The sequence below is a fragment of the Pteropus medius genome, unplaced genomic scaffold, assembly GCF_902729225.1.
Source record: "Pteropus medius unplaced genomic scaffold, Ma_sr-lr_union100, whole genome shotgun sequence".
Lineage (NCBI taxonomy): Eukaryota > Metazoa > Chordata > Mammalia > Chiroptera > Pteropodidae > Pteropus > Pteropus medius.
Window position 1 is genome coordinate 9,214,923 of NW_024356249.1, and position 22,170 is coordinate 9,237,092.

The 22,170-nt window shown below is 42.4% G+C and overlaps 1 protein-coding gene across 1 annotated transcript; it reads right to left on the reverse strand.

The window, feature by feature from the left end:
- Positions 1–201: 201 nt before the first annotated feature.
- On the reverse strand, positions 202–21,670 carry CPA2 (carboxypeptidase A2). The gene is made up of 11 exons (XM_039861068.1): positions 21,586–21,670; positions 19,656–19,737; positions 18,870–19,004; positions 17,632–17,727; positions 15,798–15,899; positions 13,653–13,751; positions 12,224–12,334; positions 11,028–11,118; positions 9,295–9,494; positions 7,212–7,296; positions 202–433 (listed from the first exon to the last, which is right to left on the reverse strand). Exons 1-11 carry the CDS (start codon positions 21,648–21,650, stop codon positions 246–248), a joined length of 1,254 nt encoding a protein of 417 aa, XP_039717002.1. The 5' UTR covers positions 21,651–21,670; the 3' UTR covers positions 202–245.
- Positions 21,671–22,170: the final 500 nt, after the last annotated feature.

Here is a 22,170-nt window from a genome sequence, read left to right on the forward strand (position 1 = left end):
AAAATGGTAAATATGTATATTTTACCAGAATTGGTTTAAAATATTGGGAGGATGTTGGGAGCATTTTACTAAACAATGGATTAAAAAAAAAAGACGAAGGGGTACAGCTCAGTGGCTTGCTATGTTTTAAGGCAACAAAAATGGAAGAAATAATCCTCCTAAATCGGGATTAGGAAAAGGAATACTTGCCACCCAATTTCGCTTCAAACTAGAGAGTTTTTAATGGTGTTTGTTGCCCCAGAGCCCTAATACGGGTGATCTCGAACATGATCCATGATTGTCTTCAAGCCAAGCCAGGTCTCTTCAGCCGTGGGTAAGATCTGCTCGGCAGGCAGGAGGAAGCCATATCGACCAGTGTCTCTCAGTTCAAACGCAAATGAGTATTTGATGCCAGAGTCATAGGACCAGTCAATGCTTCCTCCACTGGCTTGGTCTAAAGGGCAAATGAGAATAAAGTCTGATTATGCTGTTCCCACTGGCCTCTCATAGCTACACAATCTCTGTGTTAAGTTCCACTATTATCGAAGATAAGTTAGGCCCCCATCTGTATGGATCTCAAGAGCAGGGATAGCTTAGTAAGGGGTCAAGCTTATGAAAAAATACAAGATTAATTTGAAAAGCAAAAGGTGTTATGTAAATGGACCCTATGTTTAGCCTTCCTCTGGTGTTCTTAAGAGGCTCTGGCTTCATCTGCTCATTTGGAATCCCGCCTGCTCTCCTAATCGGTATCTTCTGCACCTTAAGGAGGCCTACTTCCTTCTCTAGAAGAGCACTTGGCGTAGATACTGTTTTCTCTAGTGGGAGAGGAGGGATTATAAATAGAGGAAAAATCTGATCCCTGCCCTCAGGGGACTTTCAGCATAAGGGTGAAACAGACCCTGTTCTGAAATCAAATAACATGCCCAGTACTTATGTGTGATGAGTTCAATCAGTAGAGTAATGTGCACCTGTGTCACGTGTGGCTGCTGACATGACAGATGGTGAAGCAAGGTGGCATCGGCCCACAAAGACTTGGGGCAATCGTGACTCAGGAGAGCTGACTGATGACGAGCTCTAAGGCCCCACCCAGGGAGAGTAAGTAGAGGTCAAATGGAGGAGACAGCTGGGGTGGAGATGGAGGAAGTCGCCTAGTCCCTGAGAACTGGGTTGGCAAAGGGGAAGACCAGGGAGGTTGTACCAGGGAGGAGCAGGGCTAGTGGTTAATGTGGATTAGCACTGTGATCTACTCCAGTGACCTGTGTCTTTGCCTTCACTCACAGCAGCTATGGTAGCACCTTATAAATAACAAATACTGAATGGTTGCTGACTTGAACTGAACCTTTCTGGGTACCAAAATTACTAACTTATGCCTTTGGTGTGGCTACATGACATAGCCAGTCTCACTAAGAAGTCCACAGTGGAAGGATTACTGGCTTCAGTAATTGATTGAATCCTGATTCTTCAAACTAGCTGAGTGACCTAAGGCATGTCACTTACTTCACTGAGTACCAAATGGTTCATCCATTAAATAGGGATAACAATACTACTTATTCCATAGAAGAGTGAGAATTAAATGAGATACTATAATGTTTATGATTCTGACACTTGAATTAAATGAGATACTATAACGTTTATGATTCTGACATTGAGTGCTTGCTTACTAAATGTGTTAGGCACTACGCTAAATTGGTTCATTTAACCCCCATTTGGGTACAAGGTAGATATTAATATTATTTCCATTTTGCAGATGAGGAAACTGAAGTTCAGAGACATTAAAAGAACTGGGATAATGTATATAGAGTAGGCATTCGATAAATATCAGTTATGATTATAACTATCATTATGAATAAATGCTAGGATCCTATCAAAAAAGTTGGACCACATTAAGAATCAGAGTTATCTGAAGGAGTGTCATCCACCAGAAAACTATCACAGAACATTTACACAGTGCCTTGGAGTTAGTAAACCTTTTACTCCACGTTCTACCTTTTGAGTCTCTTGACAACCCATTTCACAGAGGAAGAAACCAAGGAAGGATGAATGACTTGCCCAAGGTTCCAAATTGACAGACCTATAACTCAAAACTCAAGCCCCTGTCCCCAAGGTCTATTTTTCTCCCCCTATACCTCTCTGAGAAAGAACTCAAGTAACGACTTCTCCTGGACCAAGCACCTATTGTACTGTAGCTCCTCATAGCCCTTTCCAGATGAGAAGCTGCCCAGAAGATGTCTCACCTACCACAGAAGTCCAGCCACCTCTTAGGTGGAGTGAAATAGGTGCTCGGCCCAGAGCTGCATACCAGTTTAGGGCAGGAGGCAAAAAGTACTTAATTGGGACTAGTTCCTAGAGGCAGTGTTTGTCCAAGCTGAAAGGAGGCCAGGATGAAAGATAACAGAGTCAGCTCTGTGCAGAGATGTAGCCAGAACTTGCTTGACCACTAATGGTCAGGTTCCAAAAGATCAGACAGCAAACCCTATACTTGTCTGATATACTTGTCTTTCCTTATTAAAAGCATCTTCATTATCTGTGACCTTACCAAGAAAAACAGACAAAACCTCAGCCTGCTCGGGTCTGCTTTACTTGTAAATATCTCAGCTAAGGAAGGTGAAAAACTAGATTCCTCATAGGCCGAAACCCCATTTGAGGGTCTCAGGGGCATATGATGACATTCTGAGGACATTTCAAACTCTAGCTTCCACTCAGGGACTGCCAACCAGGGAAAACATGCATTCTTCAGCCTTAAGTGGCCATGATGATCTTCCTCCCCAGTGCTGCCACTCAGAAGGCCCTCCTCCCTGAATGTTCCCCAACTAAAGGGAGGGACAATCCCACATGCAATATGGCGAAAAGATCCGGGTGACTGTAAGTTCAGTCTTCCCGGAGAATAACCTAAAACACATGTGACAAGAGCTCCAAAGCTGTTCACTCCGTTTGACTTGGTAACCCTGCCTTGGAAGTTGATACCAAAGAGATCCTAAAGAAAACGGGGTTTGTACCAATATGTTCAGAAGAGCGCTATTTAGAAAAAAGCTCATGGATGGACCTCGAGATAATCATGTTAAGCAAAATAAGCCAGACAGAAAAAATTGAAAATCACATGATATCACTTATATGTGGGATATAAACCTAAAAGCAACAAATGAACAGGACAAACAAACAGAGACTCATGGACATGGACAATGGGCTAGTGGTTACCAGAGAGTACGGGGGAGGAAGGAGAGGGCAGGTAGATGGGGTAAAGGGGGTCAAATATGTGGTGACAGAAAGAAATCTAACTATGGGAGGTGAACACAGTGTAAATATATATATTCCTTACTGTTAAAGTGTACAGCTGAAACTTATTGGATTTTGTTAACTAATGTCACCATAAAAATAATTTTTTTAAAAAAAGGAAAAAGCTTAAACAATCCAAAGGCCCAATAACTGGCATATAGCACTATAATAGAGTAACAAATATCTAGAGTGGAAAAATATAAAGCTCTACAGGAAATAATGTTAACCGAAAAAAGCTGGACTTGAAGTAGAACACAATCACTGATCACAATTTGTGGACGAAAAGGGGGTTCTACAGAAAGTCACCTCACAGGGTGATCTGATCATAAATTCCTAACTGGGCAGGTCAGGGTAGGTAGTCACGCCCCAGGCATGTAACTTCTTTAGTAAAAGCTTCCTCTTTGCCTTAATCAAGTCCTGTCTATTGTGTCTGTGCATTTAGGTTAACACACCTTTGAAATGTCCCCTTTCAGACCCCTCCTTCTAAAGTATGACTACCCTCAAAAGAGCACATAATCTTAATTATTTTGTAATCCAGCTCCAGCCTTGCTTTCTCTCACCTTCATGTCATCTTCCATAATCTTAAATACATAAAAGAAACTGCACACTGTTACTGTCTGAAGCATTTTCCCCAGTCTGTTGATCTCTTGCTTCTATGCATATTGTTTGGCACAAATAAATTATTATAAAAATTCTCTACAGGTTTGGACATTCCTATATTGACAAACTAGATAAATATATGAGTGTTCATTGAGAAAATCATTAATGAAAGTAAAACTGATAATAAAATAGGACAGTTATTAGATTCTTTCTTTCTATGGCATTTTTTAAAATATATCATAATAGAAAAAAGAAAAAAAATCATAATCTGGAAAAAAAGAACTTTCAGGATCTGAAATAGTACCAGATCAGTAGTTTCTAGATTTCTATTAAGTATTCTACATATGAGTAAACTATTACTCCTCTGCTCGCCACGACTCCATTTAAAGAGAAAATCACAGACCCAAAATGGCATCACTCGTGCTAAAAGCCCATGATACCAAATCTAGATTTAATACCGAACCTGAATGCAGTTTCAGCCTCTCCCAGGAGTGGCATTTTAAACAAATCAGTGTGGAGTTTCCTGATCCACACTAGTGAGGTCATCTGCCTGAGACCCCCAGCCTTCCCTGAAGGAAAGGTCCTCACCTGAGATCACCCACTCTTTACTTCCTAGTTCCACTCTCTTTCTGCCTATAAAAAACTTCCATTTGTATAACCCCCAGAGCTAGTTGCTAGATGGGATGCTGCCCAATTCATGAATCGTTTAAAAAAGCCAATTAGATCTTCGAATTTACTTGGTCCAATTTTGTTTTTTAACAATTCCCATTTAAAAAAAAACCATGACTCAAGAGTGTGCATTCCCTCAGATTCCTGCCAGCAACCTCATGCAGATGTGCCTACGTCTCTGCCCCCAGCATGTCTGCAGATGGTTCGCCCCCAATCTGCCCACTTCTGCTTGCCCACTTCTTGGCCTTCTTCTCTGGAGCAGTACTACATTTGGTCATTTCTTGTCTCTCCTGTATCTTTCACCTCTCCCTCTCTTAATCCTTTCCCATGGCCAGTAAATAAGTCTCTTATCTTAAAAAAACAAAACAAACCGAAATCTTCTGTTCTTCTCTCTCCTCATCCAGGCTCCTCTGAAGTGTAGTCTACTCACCAGTGTCCCCTAGGCCCCATCCCTCTACTCCTCCAGCAACTCTTGCCACTCTTCTAGGATTGCTCTGGTTAAAGTCACTGACAAGTTAGTGTAGGGGTTCAGAACGAGTTACCTCAAGATGTGTCTCTGTGGTATGCAAATTGTTTTGAGCTAAAGGCAACCAAGACCCTGCAGGCTCAAGAGAAACTTCTGTCCTCCCTGATTAACTACCTAGAAGAATCTGAATTAGGGACATTGCCCATAATGAGAGATTATCAGAGATAACCACTTTTTGACCTCTTTATAGGGCAAACTTCTAATTACAGAACATCTGTTCTTTTTATCATCCTGCAATGACCCTCTCTCCCCTCTGAAGCCCCAAGGTGATCTTTAGCTCAAAATGTCACATATATCTCATTTTTCCTTTCTGTCATATATGTAGGGTCTCTGACTTGCGTGTGTGGGGTTCCCATATATATATATATATGTAATTAAATCTGGTCATTTATTCTTGTTGATCTATCTTATGTCTATTTATTAGACCAGTTGAAAGAACCTGGAGGATAGAAAAAAGTTTCTTCCACCCCACACTAGTGTTAAAAGGAAGAGCCACAGGCCCAAAATGGCATCACTTGTGCTAAAAGCCCAGGATACCAAACCTAGATTTAATACCTAACTTAATTGCCCAAAGCCTGTAGAACATCTCCATTCGAAAACCTCACAATTTCCAGAGCCGAACTCTTTATCTTTACAACCCCACCCATTTCACCTTCCTAGATGTCTCCCTCAGTTAATGACACTATTCAATGTCCTTCAGTGAGAAACTCTCCACATCCAGTAAATGGCAAAAGGTTTTTGCTTTTACCTCCCAAATGTCCCCCTTCCCTTCCATCTTCACTGGCACTGCTTTTAATGCTGGCCACCATCTCTCCCCTAAACTCTTCCCACTCTTGCTACGGGATGTTCCTACTTCCAGGACATTATTACTCCACCCACCACACTGAGGCTAACATGTTTTATCTAAAACACGCCTTGACGCACTCACTGCTGAAAACCCTCCAATGGTTTCCAAAATCCTTGGGTTAAAACCTAAACTCCTTAACATGCATGGCACACAAAAACCTGAACCTCCCCAACTCCCCTTCTTCCCACTTCATTCCAGCAGTCCCAAACTTCCTTGTAGTTCACAGAGCCCATCACAAACGTTCGTACTTCTGTGCCTTTGCATGTGCTGCAAAGAGCCAGAATGTACCATTCCCTTACCCCTTCTGTAGCTATCCGGTGAGCAGCCTTCAAAATCCCACCCTCTTCCTATACGAAGCTTTTCCTCACTCTGCCACCGTCAAATCCTCCCAACCTTCAAAAACTTTTGTAGCATTTTTAGCCTTCTATTGCAAATATCATACTAGAGTTCACTGACTTCCTGTTCATTTCCCACATTAAACAGTGAATTCTCTGTGGGTTCGTTATGTCTCTAGCACTTGGCATAGTAATTAGCACATAGTAGATGCTGAATAAAAGTATGCTGCCTCCAAGAGGCATTTGTTTCCAAAGAATCCATGGGCATGAGAGCACTAGGGAACTCCCGGGCATTCAATGGTGGGGTCCTGAGTTTCTGGCTGTGTCCATAAAGAACTGGGGGAATTGCTCTGGGGGACTCAGAATCTGCATGAAGTGCATTAGGATTTCCCATAGCACTGCAGTTGTTTCCTGTTTTTATTCCAATCTGCCGTGGGAGAGGGGAATTTCAGGAAGTCTGAGTGCAGGCTCCCTAGCTTTATTCCTGATACTGTCCTCTTTTTCGGCTTCCCAAACTCTGCATGGGCAAATGGCTGCAACAGAGTCTATCCACTGAGCCACATGGGTCCTTTTAAAAAGTCACTCCTATTCTGTCCCCACACACAGTACGTGGGATTACTCAGGGTGTGAGACCCTCTTAGCCAACAAAAGTATAATTAATAAAAGTGACTTAGAACCAGGTCTTGATAAAGGCCCCTTTTCAGGCAGAGATTCCACATGATGAGAGTAAGCTGTAAGGATTGGGACAAGTGGGGCAGAGACCACACAACTCCAATATGTAGAAAGTTCTTTGTTCTAGACGTCACATAGTAAATATCTTATGGAGGAGACCTAGCCTTACTCAGGAAAACTGGGTAAGGCTGGATTTCACGCAGGAAGGCTTATCCATTTCACATCAGGGCATTTAAAGGCTTTGGCCCAAAACCACATGGTTTTTTGCTATCCTTAGCGGGTTATTGGTAAAAATATGTTAGATACTTACAGATGACTGAGCAGATAGGTCCCACTTTGTACTTGGTACCGTGTAGGCTTCTCAGAGATTGGGAAGCTTTTTGGGCCACTTCATTCTAGAGTGAAGGAACCAAAGAAAGGTGGATAAATAACATTTGTCTCTTGGAAGAACAGCTGTCCCACAGCAGAATGTGAAATGGGACAGTCTGATTAACTGGACGCTCTGATTAACTGAGGCTTCAGCACAATGTCCTTTTTGTTGCAACCATTTTCACTAAGAAGCAAGCACAAGTTCACTTTTGTTGGCTTTGAAAATACAACATGAATACGCTCATTGCTTATTTGATCCAGGTGTTTGCATTAATAATGGCCAGAGTCATTATTTTGTCACTAGCTCTCCTTGTTCAGGGTTGTGGATGGAAATAGGGTGGGAGTAAGGGGTTCAACAGAATGTGTACTGACCCCAGGATGTACTTAGGAAGTTAAATTTTTTTTTTTTTTGCTAGATCCTTACATTGGCTTATTTCCCTATGACTGTCTCTTTTTCCAAGAAGTAGAGCTCAGCAAAATATTTTCCATTATTTGAGGGTTCCAATTTTGACCGATTGAAGCTTTACTATCCTTGCTAGGGATAAATGTAAGGTTCTGAACTTGGGTCCAGGAAAACAACTACCAGATGGGGGAAACCTGGCTCGGCAGAATCCTCTGAGCCTGGGGGTTTCAGCTGTCAATAAACCCAACATGAGTCAACGGTACATTCCTACTGTCAAAAACCTGTGACCCTCAACTGCATAAGGAGAAGTGCGCAATCTGGACAAGGCAGTTATGGTCACACTGCCATGTTGGTTAACCCTTAGCACAAGTTTTACACTCAATTCTGGGAGCTGCTCTTGAATAACGCAGACAAACTAATGCATGTGTGGAAAATAGTGACCTGCATGGTCTGGAAACTTGGGACCATATTGTGAGTGCTTGAAAGAACTGGGGGTATTTAGTAGAGATAAGGAAAAACCTAGGAGAAGCAGGTTCCTGGTCTTCAAGTAATTAATGGATTAGCCTCTCAAAAGGAAGCAAACTTGCTCCATGGAGCCTAATGATACAACAAGGCTGGTGGGGGGAAACCATAAGGAGGTGGTGTTGGCTCTCTGTTAAGGAAGAACACAGACAATCAAATATGCCCCGATGTGGAACAGGCTCCCTTGAAAGCAGGAAGCCATCCAACCATAGACTGAATGACTATCTGGCAGAGTTTTGAGCACCAGTTCTGGAAAATCTAAGATGATCTAGGTCTAGTAAAAGTATCTTTTAGGTTCTTTCCAACCCTGACATTCTTTTGCCCCCCGATTTGACTTTGAGTGATAATACTCACCATCGAAACCTTGATAACTGCCCTATAGTGCTAAAATCAAACTAATGAGATGTAAGATACACCTGAACTGGAATAATCTATTTTGTTTCTGCCAAGAGCTGTTGACAATAATCTATTTGAAAGTAAACTGACCGAAAGGTCCCATCTCAGGGCTTATCTCTAACATATGAATTTCAAAAACCAAGCCTAACAACCAAATTGGAAATATTTGCAAATTCTCTTTAGCTGGGGATAGTTCTTGCTCAGATGTAAGCAGCCCTGTAACATGTCACCATCTGACTTAAGGCTGCCACCAGTCTACTTATTCATGAAACAGGAAAGATAATGGAAGATACCAAGTTAGGGAAGTGAGTGCTTTACACCCAACATCATACACCAGCGCAACATGATGTCAGGTCATAGAGTCAAAGGCACCAGGAAGGTCTTAGGCAAGTAGCTGGAGACAACATTTCTTAGCATAGAGCTTCTGACTACAGATCTAAGACCCTCAAGTGGTTATTTCCTAAGCAACACCCTCAGAGCTTATGTTCAAATCAGGGTCCTGCTTGTCTAGATTATGGCAATAATAATTTCCCAAAGGAACTTAATTCAGGAAAGTCTCCATCACAATCGTGTCAGTGGTTAGACGTATTATATCGCATCCATCTATATACTCCCATCTCAGTACCTAATTTTATAACCGAAACTTATTTGTCCACACAATTGATGTTTGTAGCTGAGCTGAAATGAAGTTTCAGAAACTCACCAGCTCATCGAAGTTATCTGGCTTGGTACATTTATACCCATAGGGGAACATCAGCAGCTGGGAATAGCTGTGGAGGGTAATGAAGGCCTTGACTTTTCCATGACTCTTGATGAAGTTCACTATGGATTTTACTTCAACTTCAGAGTTGGCACTGGGTCCATGGTATGAATCAGAGCAAGGGTTGCTGCTGGCTCCAGGTCCTGACGGGATACAGAAGGCAGCCAGTGAGAACAGCGAGCTTTAAGGAGACACTATATGGAGGCGGTTACACATCACTAAGTTCCAACTCTGGAAATCAGAGCAAGGCTGTCACTACGTTTAGAGCGAGTCACTACCCAAAGGCAGAGTCAGGAAGCCTAACTGAAGTGATTCTGGACCTCTCTCTTCTTTAAAAATATGGCTCCTCTATATGGCAGAAAGAGCTATCAAATTAGATCATCTCCTCTCTGTGGGAGTTGTTGGAAGAAAAGCAAGATTTAATATTATAGATGGAATTCCTGCACTGGGTGGGAGTTGAGCAAGCTCACTTTCTGGGATTTCTTCCAATTCTTAGAGTCCAAGAGTACAAGATTCTATGCATCTGTATGTCTAAGTCACAAAACTACAAATGCAAGGAACCTCTGACACCCTTTCTTACAGTGAAGAAAATAATACTACATTTGACAACAAGGCCACCGTTGGCCTTAATTTTTTCAGCAACTGGAGTTACTCATGACCACTGAAGTGGGTCCCCTGTGGCCTGGCCAGGGCTCCGAATGCCAGAGAAAATCTGATGGGATGGGTAGGGGCTTGGACTTCCGAGGGTCTCTAAGTGATATGGATAAAGGATAAATACAACCTGTCGCCTTATTTTAGAATTATTTTATAAAAACAACATTTAGTGGTAGGGGGAATTAGCATTAAATTGGTGGGCATTGTTCATGTTTTGAATCTATTCTTTGAGATTTTTTTTTTCAACACTTTAAAAAAAAAAAAAAAAAAAACTATTGTAAAAGCAATGAATGAAGTTGCCACTCATCCATATCCTGTCACAATTCCCTAGTGTGTTCTTTCTTGGTTCAATGAATCTCATTAATTGTCTTACAAATATTTAGTGATTGCCTTCTATGTCCCAGACACGGTGTTAGGAATACTACAGTGAAAAAGATAGTTTCTTATCTCACTGCTATCATATCTAATAAGGAAAAACCAAACAAATTTCCCTTCTGTGATTAGAGAACGATAAGGAGTTTTATCTGACAGCTGAAAGCATAAAGAAGCCCCCCAACCAGCCTGCCACTGAGCAAATCAACAAAGCCAGAGTAGCAAGCTTATATTTTCTTTTTGAATCTATTTTGAAAATCAATTTCTTAATCCTATTTGTACTTCTTCAGTTTTCTTTCTCGAAGCATCCATAGATGATGTAATGCTTCTCCTATGAATAGATGCTAACCCCCTCTGGTGGTTGGTTCAGGGCTTCCGGAGGCCTCCCGCCATTGCGCAAAGCCTCACTCTGAGGCGGGCTACAGCTTGTGGGAAAACCAAGATGTGAGACAAAATATATTAAATGCTGCTCAGAGCTCTGTGACAGCACTGCGCCCCTGTGAAGAGAACTTAGTTAAGTGTTTTTCAAATAGGTTTTTAAATGGCTCGAATCCTGAATGGGCTTAGCAGGCTGACAGCACTCCAGAACCACGCAAAATAGCTAATTGGCCAGACGTCTGACCAGCCCTGGGGCAAGTCCCTGCGCTCACCTCCAAAACCTGCGTCCCAGTTCCGGTTAGGATCGACACCAACACAGAATCTTCCAGACACCTTGGACCGGGTCTTCCGCCACATACGATTCTTTAAAATCCAACCAAAAGAGAATATGGGGGGAGGGGGCGGGGGAGCCGGTCATTGAGCCTGATGAGGTCCCTTTAGAATTCTGTTAATTTCCCTCGCTCCCTCCCCAAGGCCCCTCTGGAGCTACACTAATTTCCCTCGCCACAGAGGTGTCAAATAGTCCTCCTACGCAGTTCTGCCCGGAACTTCTCACAGCATCACCACAGTGAGTAGATATTCCTCCATCTCCTCCAATAAATACCTGCCAAACCATGTTCATAGAACACCAGTTCTATTACATGTTAACAACCAAAAAAAAAGTGGGGGAGAGCACAAGGGTTCTGTAATAGAATATTTGGGGGGAAATAAAGAGCTAAATTGGCTAATTTACTTCAGAACTTCTAAAGGTTTTTAATGCTTTAATATTTTTATGAAGCTCCAAGAGAGGGATACAGTGCAAAGCATTTTCTAAACTTCAGTGTGGATGGAAACTTTATTCATAGGGTATCTCATGAGTACTATTATTTGTACGAGTTCCTTTTGAACACACACTGAAAAACGCTATCTAGTCAGATCTCTCCAAAAATAAACTCGAAGCTCTGATTCATTTTGAACATACATGGGGTCACGGTTGCCACAATGGTGTTTTGTAATGAGATTTTTAAAGGAAGAAAAGAACTACATAACTCCTTTTAGTAATACTCAGAGGATTTCTTCTACAGAGTTTAAGGAAAATGTTAGATGTATTGTACTGCCTACCTAAATCCTGCCGCAAATCTAATTGTCAGCAGGTAACATCCGCCTCTTCTTTTCTATCAATTCCGCCACAAAAACACAGAGATAATTGGAACAAATCTCCTAGGTGACTCACACTGAACACTAAGTCTAATAGCCCAGCCTCACAGCTGAAATGGGCTCTGACGCAAGCAATATGTGAAGACATCGTGTGTTGGAATAAGAAGTGATTATAAACTCTACTATTTGCCTCAATTCAGAGCCACTACTGAGAGATTACTCATTCTGTTTCAGGTAAATCAAGAACAGAAGGATTACTTTTATTTATTTTTGAAGTTCCTACACATCTCCTTAGATTCTTGTTTGAAGAAGAGAAAAAGCCTGGGCTTACTTTGGTTTGTGAGTACACATATCCATCAGGGTTTGTGACGGGCAGCAAGAAGATATCCATTGTGTCCAAAATGGAAGTGATGGATGGATCATTTCCATAATCAGAGGCAATCTGAGCAGAGACAACATATATGTCAATCTCACACCTTCCCTTTCCCAGAGAACACAGAATAGAATATTAAGGCGATGTATTTTTTCCAAACACGAACTAGCTATCGTCGCTCATCAATGGGTCTTCCAGGACTATAGTCCAATCTCCTGCAGTATTAGTATGTTTCATATGCCAGTGTCTATACGTTTATTTCTAGTCGGAATTATTTACTTATTTGAAATAAAAGTCAGATATCACTTATCCATTCTCCCTCAAAAGCAGAATTTTTCCTATTAATTCTGGTGAAGCATTTTGCAACGGTTGGCAGCGGTGTATGTGGCTTATAGGGATCTATGAACCAAAGGAATTTCTGCCGTTTACTTTAATCATCACACAAGGTAGCTTTCCAAAACAACTCACTACCAACATTAGATAACTTAAATATACAGAGACTTTTCTGAAGATACAGAGAACCAGTTAAATTCCTCTTGGGGAATTAAATTTCTACTTGCCATCAATTGCAGTAGAGTTGAAGTTTTTGCTGGATTAAAATTTATTCATTTCCTGTGCTCAGCCATCCTAAGGCATTATTATTCAACTGTTAAATATCCATTTCATAATACCCTAAAGGTAACCGCATTTTAATTGAAGGGAAAATGTATCAGTCAGTATGCATGTGGTTGCACATGCTTGAATGATCTGATGTGGTTTGATTTCCTTTGCTCATGAATTAACATTCTAATTTATAGCGTGTCATTTTTGAATCACTTAAGAATTACCAGATGAGGTCACACCCAGCCTGGTGTCCTGACTCTAATTCCAATGAACATGTGGAAGAGAGGTATCGCTACATCCTAACTTCAAAATCAGATTTGGAAAATTTTCAGAACCACCAAAAACCCTTAACTAATTCCACTTTGGATCTGTAGGTCAGAGTAAACTCTCTTAGCACTTGTTTATTTTCCATCTGAGCCCCTTTTGTGATTTTATAGATTTCCTGCACATTGTGCCTCAGCCCTGAGAATTCAAGGCAGCAAAACATTTTTCTCTAGTCTGTTTTTATGCTGAAATCTGACTCCCGCAGTCCTTCCTTGCTACCCTCTCAATCTCTTCTAGTTCGCTGTTTCTTTTAACAGCACACAGTGGCTCGCCGGATAGAGTGCCAGGGTGCTGGGTGGGACAATACCAGAAAAGATTGAATACGTCTGTATCCCGCCTGTGTAACAAGAGGGCTTGGGCTGGAAGCAGTCAGCCGTTAGGACCACAGGGACTGTTGTGAGGCTAGGTGGGGTCTGATATTAGAAAGACAAAGTAATTGCTTAATTTTAGGCAAAACGACCTTATTTGCCGTCCACAATGCAGTAGCTTGTGTAACCCACTCTCGAGCATGGATCCCAGCATCTAGCCAAATGGCCGGCTTGTCTCCGCCGGTGCTGAACTGCAAAAGAAGCGTGAAAATGTGAACGCTCTACCGCTGCAGGTTTCCAGTCCCCTCTTTTCCCTGGGGCCTTGTCTGTCCCTCTTTCTATACTTGATGTGATTGAAAGAGAAGGAAGAGGTGTAGATAGTGAGGCTATCGATTAACTCCTCTCAACGTGATTTTTTTTCCGTCCCCGTTTTAATGTAAGCGTAAGTGCAGGCTAACGAGAGCGGCATAGACTTTTTCTTCTTCCGTTTGTAAAAAATTGTTGCAGATAACGTAATAACATGAAAATATGTTCATCGTATGTTGCAAACTTTAAAAAACATTACAGAATGTGTGTACATATATATGTATGCAAACATAAGAAAAAGGGAGAGGGAGAGGACGAGAGAAAAGAAATATACAGCAACGTGTTAACAGCCATCATTCCATAGTTGTGGAATTAGGAATATGGGATTTTGGGGGGAGGGGGTTGTTTCTCCATTTTCCAATTTTATGCCATGATTGCGTTATTTTTGTTATAAAAACGCTCATGATAACCTTTTGAGCCCTTCACATGAACAGTTGTTTGACTCTGGAGGTGCTTTCCAGAGTTTAAATTTTATGATCTAAGTGACTCAGTTTTATTTGGAGCAGTAGCTTTGCCAATTGGATCAGTAAATGGGGAGGAAAAGATTATTTTTGCACCATCAACTTCTATCTCTGTGCGGCACTCTAAACATAGCAGATAAGGTAAATGAGAAATGCAAATCTTTGCTAAAAATTACAGTTCACGGGTTTTGAGAGTTTTAGTTGAAGGTGTTTCGTGCCTTTTCCTCTTGAGCTCAAATGTAAAAAAGCAAGGGAACTTTCAAAAACACATAACATTCTCAACCACGGGGGGGGGGGGGGTAAGGATAAGAGGGATGAGAAACTGCGGTTTCCTGGCCCAGCAGCAGGAGAAAAGGGCAAGAGAAAATTTTTAAAAAGAAGGTAGTAAATATTAGCAAATGTAGCCCGGTGTCAATAAAGTAGGCAAACCACTCCTCTCAGGCCTGCTTTGAGAAAAACACTCTGGAGAAATCCATCTGTCCAAACGAGTCCGTTGGTTCACAGCCATAACGTTTCCAAATTTAGCAGGGAGTTGTGACACTTTTTTTTTTTCTTAGCAAACTCTTTCTAGGAAATCGGGAAATAATTTTCACTTTTTCGGAGCAAAGTGAAAAAGCTCGAAATTATCAGCACTAAGGCTGTTAGAGGTCACAGATTAAAGTAAAACCTTAATCTTTTTCAGCGAGCACCTAAAAAATGTCTTCGTTTCTGGGCATTTGCCTTTGCGATTTAGTCGCCCGTCATTCTTTCGCACACTGCGGGAACCCTTTTCTTAAATGCGTCTCGGGCAAGTACTTGACGCTTTTTTCTTTTTTTTAATCTCTCGCTTTACAAAAAGAAAGAAAAAGGAAGAGAAACAAGGCAGAGAACTCCTAGCTTGATTAATTATCGAATAACCCCCCGTAGTCCCCCCACCTCACCCCAGGCCCTGCCCTCCCCAGCTGCCCCCTCAAATGTGGGCCCCTGCAGCTCCCTCCCAGCCCTCCCTCCTCGCTGCTGTCACCCCAGCCACCAGCCTCCCCCAGTCGCCCCCTCACCCTTGGGGCCAGCGTCCTCCCTTCCCCACTGGCTGCCCTCACCCTGGGCCCTGCTCCCTCCTCCCCAGCTGCCCCTCACCTCGGGCCCTGCACCTCTCCTGGGCTCTCCCCAACTGCCCCTCACCTCAAATGTTCCCCTCCCCCTCCCCTGTTCCTATTGGTTATGTTCGTCTCTGGTTCCTGAGCTGAATCTATCAAGATGAGAGCATTAATTCACTCCTGCAGACCTGCGTCAATTTGCGCAGGAAAGAGAAAAAGAAAGGGGGTGGAGGTCGTGGGGAGGTGCATACTCAAAACCAGCAAGGACCGGTTGGGGGTCGGCGGGGAGGGGGGAGGAACCGCTCTGCAGGCCGCGCTGGGAGCGACAGCCCGCCTGGGAGGAGCAGGATTCCAGAAGCATCGGGAGGAAAATCCACCGCCGCGACCTGTGTACCTTGAGCACGTTCAGGGGCCGTTTTTCGAAAGAATACCCAATATTCACTTTGCTCACTAGGCCAGGGTGCTCAGCCTCGAGGTTATCCATTTCTTGGGAAATCTGAAATGTTTAACATGAATAAATAAACACGTTTGCAAATGAATCATCTGATGTATGCATTAGCGACTTTCCTCTCCCTTAAATTCCCCCAGGACAAAGTGGCGAGGTCAGCGCGGCGGATGCCATGGGATTAGGGACGTTCGAGGCAAAGCTGAAAGATGAGCCCCTGGGCATCTGCAGGGGCCGGGGCGAGGGAAGCCATTTTGCGGCAGCGGAGCCGGCTCCTTCCAGCTTTGTCCTTAAAACAAAATGGCACTTCTCTGGCTTCCCTGTGGCTTTCCTCAGCCCAGCTCTGAGGTGGGCTTCCCCAGTCGGAAAGCTGCTCGCCCTCACTCGCAGAGGGACACAAATGGTGGTGGCACCAAAAGGAAAAAAAAAAAAAAGTGGGTTTCGAAGAGGCAGGCGGCACAAAAGGCAGCAAGGCTAGTTCAGGAAAAGGCATTAGGGTGCCTGTCTCAGAGGCACTTGTCGCCAGCTACAGGGGCGCCTATTTGCAAGGTCGATTGAAATTCCGTGCAGCTGGGACACCCAAGCTGCGTCCATTGCTGGGATTGAGACATGTCTGGGCGTGTGTGGAGAGTGAACGGCATGAACACAGTTCCTCCAGCTGTTGCCGGCATTTGTCCTCCAGGACACAGGCACCAATCTGTGAGGCCCACGAAGGCGAGAGCTCTTGTTTCTCTCGCTCCCTTTTCTCCCTCACTGTATCGGTCTCCAGTTCCTTATCTGAAACCCTTAGGGGCCATATATGTTTCAAATTAAAATTTCTTTCTTTCTTTCTTTCTTTTTTTTTTTGAACTTTAGGAAGGTAGGAAGTGCTAAATGTTACGCATGTGGCATTGCTCCACATTCAAATATATTAATGTTTCTAGCCGTGACACAAACGGGTAGTCAGTTCAGGTCAGATCGGCCCCCAAATGAGCTTAGGTTATGTCAGGTTTTGCCACCAAAAAATTAGTGGGGAAATTTTGTTTTCAGAGTTCTTTGCATTTTATGATTCCTGATTTGGGGAATTAGTACCTATTGGATACCTCCTCTCTGGCTCTTTCCTAATTCCCCAACTCTCCCCTTAAAATCCCAAATCTCTATCCCCTCATCCACTTCCCTCATCTCCCACCCCCAAATCAATTCGTGCAAATAAACCCCTGCGGGCGGAAGAAAAGCTGTCTGTCTCAAAAAGGCAAACGCAGCACTGCTCAAGAGCCCAGGTGGCAGCATGTGACCCAGGTAAAGGAAGGGGCATTCTTCACACCAGCAAAATTAGGAAAGACAGCAAAGACTGCACAAGACTTTGCTACTTTAAGATCTGGATGCTTTGAGCAGAGACCCCACCCTTGGCTAGAATTCAGAGGTGCCAAGGTGTCCCCTGATTCTATCCTCAGTGGCAGCCATGAACCATACCTCTCAAATGGCTTTGTGAGCAGCACAGGTCAGAAACCAGCAAGGGGGCCCTGCGCAGAGAGCATGAGCATGGAAGGCCATTTGTATGCTCACCTAAGACACTCCTAGACCTTTCTGAAATAATGGGATGGCTGCTGGGATGGGCAGGTGGGCTTTAGGTCCTGATTTAAGGTAGTGACGCTAACACTGGCTGTGAAATCCTAGGGAAACTTGCAGAAAGAAGTTAGGAAATATGAGAATAATTTCCGTTAAATCACCAAGTGGATATATAGGTCTTGTCATCTGAGAAGAGAATGGTCCATTTCTCTGATGTTCAGTTTGAAACACCTACCTCTTCCAAGGTGTGATAAGCCGCAAAGTTGAAGTTACCATTCCGTTCTCTTTTCTGATTAAATAACATTTCTTCATTCTCTTTGTCCAATAGAACCTAAGATAAACCAGTCATAACTATGATTAGTTTATAGCAATGCATTTTAATCTACAATTGTGAAGGAAATGGTGACGCTCGGGTCCCCAGTCCTAAGCATTCCTCTTCTTGTGCTATAGGCTTTCGGGTCATGCTTTTCGCTTATTCTGGCAGCACTCTGAAAGTGGATGGGGCATTAATGGGACTTCTCGCCAGCCAGATGCTGCAAATGTAGGATGACAGTCCCATGGTTGTCCTGTGGCTCGTTCTACCAATCTGGGAATCCAGGGTGTATAGATGTAGATGTGAACAAAACCAACTCTGTGTCCTAGATTTCATTTCATTTTTAAGTTGCATGCTGTGACCTTTGACCAACTTCATAGCCCTTAGCAAGTATATCGAAGCTTTCTAGTTAACTATTGGTGTTCCTTAAAATGTAGCAATAAATATTTTTGTTAGCAACATCTGGAATGGCATGACAACCAAGATAAATTTCAAACTAGTAATAGTATTGCTTATAAACAATTATCTGTCACAAGACCACCAGGAAGTATGGCCCCTGGAACTACTGCACCCTTTGTCCCTTTGTCTTGCCAATCATTAGTACCCAAGTTATACTATAGGAAAATGTACTGTAACAGGGGTCTGATACAAATTTGCTTAAAACTGCTGGGCCATCTGTCTGCTCTGGACCCTGAAGTAAACTACAGTTTACTATAGTAAATTCTGTTTTAGTTTATGGAGTTGCCCGCTTCATCTTTCCATCTGAAGGTACCTTCTCATTACGGTGGCCATTACACCTTTGCTCCACTGTCGGACACAGGGCCTAAGGTAACCTCCAGTTAAAAACTTGATGAATAACACCTTACTTTTACCTGCCTTGACTAACACCCATCAGTTTGCATTTTATATTTCATGCAGGAGACTCTTTTGCCCTTTCCTTTAAATTCTTTATTACCATTTCCCATTTGTGTCAAATGCAAAAAAAAAAAAAAGAGAGAGAGAGAGAGAAATGTCTCCCCAGGTGGCCTAGACTGCAGGTAGGCTGTAGTGGCACCCATGGGTCCCTTCCTTGGCAGAGGGTACCCAAGGATCAAAGATGATAGTCCTTCAGTTCATGTGGACCAGCAAGCCTCTGGAAGGGTGGTCTGTGGGGTAATTACCTGAACATCTTCAATCATGATGGAATAAGCAATGTCCTGGGACTCCAAGAAAACTTTGACTTCCTGGACATTGACAAAGGGAACTCGAACATGGGCTGCCTCCCCTAGGATGGTGGGTGACTTCCAGAAATCAAGCTGAAAGGGATAAAAGGCTAAAGCAATGAGTGTGACCCACGGAAATGGACAGCTCAGCACCAATAGATTTCAAGAAATCAATTCATATCTATTTTATCTCAAGCCCACAAGTCTGGAATCATTGTGTAATCACTACAGTATTGTAAAAAGGGTTTTTAAATAGCCAAGCATTGGCATATGTGTTATAACCTCCCCCATGGTCAGATATTAAAACTGGCAGAAGGAAAAGATTATTTAAAACTATGGCAGTTTTTTTTTTTTTAACAGTTGACATTCAAGTGATCCAATTCATTTCATAACAATATTAATACTATAAATTCTTTTAGGAGGGAAATAATGCATTAAAGTTGTGCAAATTTTTTTCAAAATAACTTCAATCTCTCTTTTCATTCTTATAATAAACCTGTGAGATAGAGTGGTTTATTTATCCTCATTACTCTGAGTGGAAAAATGAGACACAGGAAACATAGGTGACTTGCCCAATGCCACATAGCTGGGATAAGAGCCCAGACTTTCTGTATCCCAGCTCCATGAGTTAGCACTCCACACACTGTCAGAAGACAAGATAACAGTCCAAAGTATGAGATCTCAGTCATTGCATCTAACTGCAGAGTAGTTTCTGGGAGACAGAAACCTCTGTAGGACAGATACCTGAAGATGTTCTTCAGCCTCCAATTCCACCAGAGTTTTTACTTGTTCTTCATTCCTTGGTATGATCTCAAGAACTTGGTCTCTAGAGAATATTAACCACACACATGACCTTAAAAGCAAAGCCTGGACATTGCTTCCTGTTGCTTTCTGCTCTTGTTAGTCTCCGCATGCCAAGGGGTTAATGCAGCAGTCAATAATCTCTTTGACGATCAAGAAACTAATAAATAGTACACTGACCCACATCCCCAGAACGAGGAGTTGATAGAATGGCTTTACTTCCCCCAAGGGTATGTTATCTAAATACTAATTAAGAGGTGTACCTGCTCCTAGCAGGAAGCATGCCATTTAAGTACCTTTCCTTAGCTAATGATTATACGCAAATAACATCTGCTGCTCATAAAGCATTGGCTTTTAAAATTTATCTGTTCTTGTTTTTCAGAAATAAGTTTTTAAAAACTGTAATAATTAGTTTGGAGCTTGTAAGAGGAATTGAATTCACATCTGGGTAGAACTAGGGTGTTTTTTTGCTGTTGTCAACTGAAATGTATCAGAGTTCCGCCTCCAAACCCCATTTACGTAGCCCAAACTTGGGGTATGCCTAGGGACAATTGGGACCCAGAAAAATTATGGTGTGCCTCCCTCTCCATGCACACATACACATAATGAAGAATAAAGGATATCTAGGACACCTTGGCAGGAAAGAGAAATTGCAAAACAAGCAACCGCCTATCGTTAGAAAAAAAAGTAGAGTAGTAGAGCTAGATTCTTACAACCCTTCCCCGGTGAAAAATGTTTCTTTTTTATTCCTTTCTCCAAGTAGACTGACTTCCTGTGTCCCTTCCCTTCCCATCTGTGCAGTGGGGAATGGATTGGTAAAAAGAGCCATATAACAGGGATGAGAATTCAGGTCTTCTGAAACCAAATGCCATGCAATTTCCAATAAACTCTAGTGGAATACATAAGTGGTAGAATGAGATCTTCAAGACTCTCCTGCCTTCAAGTATCCACCTGCCACAGATGGCCTGAAAATTTTTCCATTTGAGTCTCATTCCTTTTGGTTAATGCATAGACTCCCAGGAGTCCTCCTTCAAAATGGAAAGGCACTGGGAAAAGTAATGCATTAGGCTAATATTTCTTGGTATGTGTGCTAAGGAATAGTAGCCCTCTGAGTTGCTCAACAACAACAAAAAAAAAGTGGAGAGGAGTGCGATAATGAAAAATACTGGGTAGATGCAGCACCCAGATTCCCCGTTATAGATTTACAATGCACACTAATTTAGTAAAGTACCTAGAAATCCTATAGTTTATTTAACTCTCTGGTTCCTAGATTTATTCGAATATCCACTTTTGGGGGCCAAATTTATTTGACCACTTCGTTAGTTCCCTGTAACACTCTTCAAGAAATGCTGCCTAAAGCTCTTTAGAGAATCTCAAACCAAAGTGTTTTGAAGCAAAGATGAATCCTACAAAGCCATGAGAGTTGGATATGGGCTGAAATATGCAGCCCTGGTCCTCCCTGTTCATCAGATTCCACTGCAGGGCACTAGATCTGAAGATGGGGAGGCCTAGGGCTGACATGGAGGATGAAGCCCAGAAAGGTAGGGACGAGGCAGTGGGGGAGTAACTCATCACTTATTGACATGGTGCTGAGACAAATGGCCAAACCGCTTTATTTCCACATCCCTACATTCTGATCATCAGAGGGGAAAGTGAGTAAAGAAATAGAGTATATGTGTTGTTTTCATTATTTTTCTTTAAATGTCATTCATCTCTTTTGTTGATCACTCACTCCTATTACTTCTGTCATGCCCTCTCTAAATCTAAGAGAATTTTGAAAATGCTGAACACTCAACCCATTATTCTTCCACAATCCAGTGAGAGACTCTGAATCAGGTAAGCAAAAGTCAAACAGGCATCAAGAGTAACTTACCCCACAAATGTTACTTGACAGTAGATATGCCCCAAAAGGGAACCAAAAAACAAGATCCACTTCATGGTCAAGGGTCTTCCCCAGAGTCTAGAATTCAATGTCATTCCCGAACTTTATTTATAGGGACCACAGCTGAAGCTGATATGTCAGCAGTCTAAGAACTCAAGTGAATTCCCACATGGTAAAATTCCCACCTGCAGGTCAAATTCCCAAGGTTGTAGACACCCACCTGTATGATATCACCTGTGTGATATTTTCCATTCTTACGGTGAGATAACAAACTTTGATGGAAAGAAAGAAAAAACACTAGCATATAGCAAGGGCAAATCCTATATTTATGATTCAGAATATAAAACGCTACTAACTCTACCCATTGATAGAAGCCAGATTAATAGACCTAGAGGTGAAAGTCCTTTCTGGGTCTCTGAGGAAAAAAAAAAAGGCACAGCATGTATAGTAAATACTTGGGCATCCTATCACATTCCATTAGTTTGCTCATTTGTTTATTTTTATAATGTTTACCCTGAAACGCTGCAATCACTCAGTCCACACCTGCAGAATCTCCCTGTAGATGTGGGTCAGTCC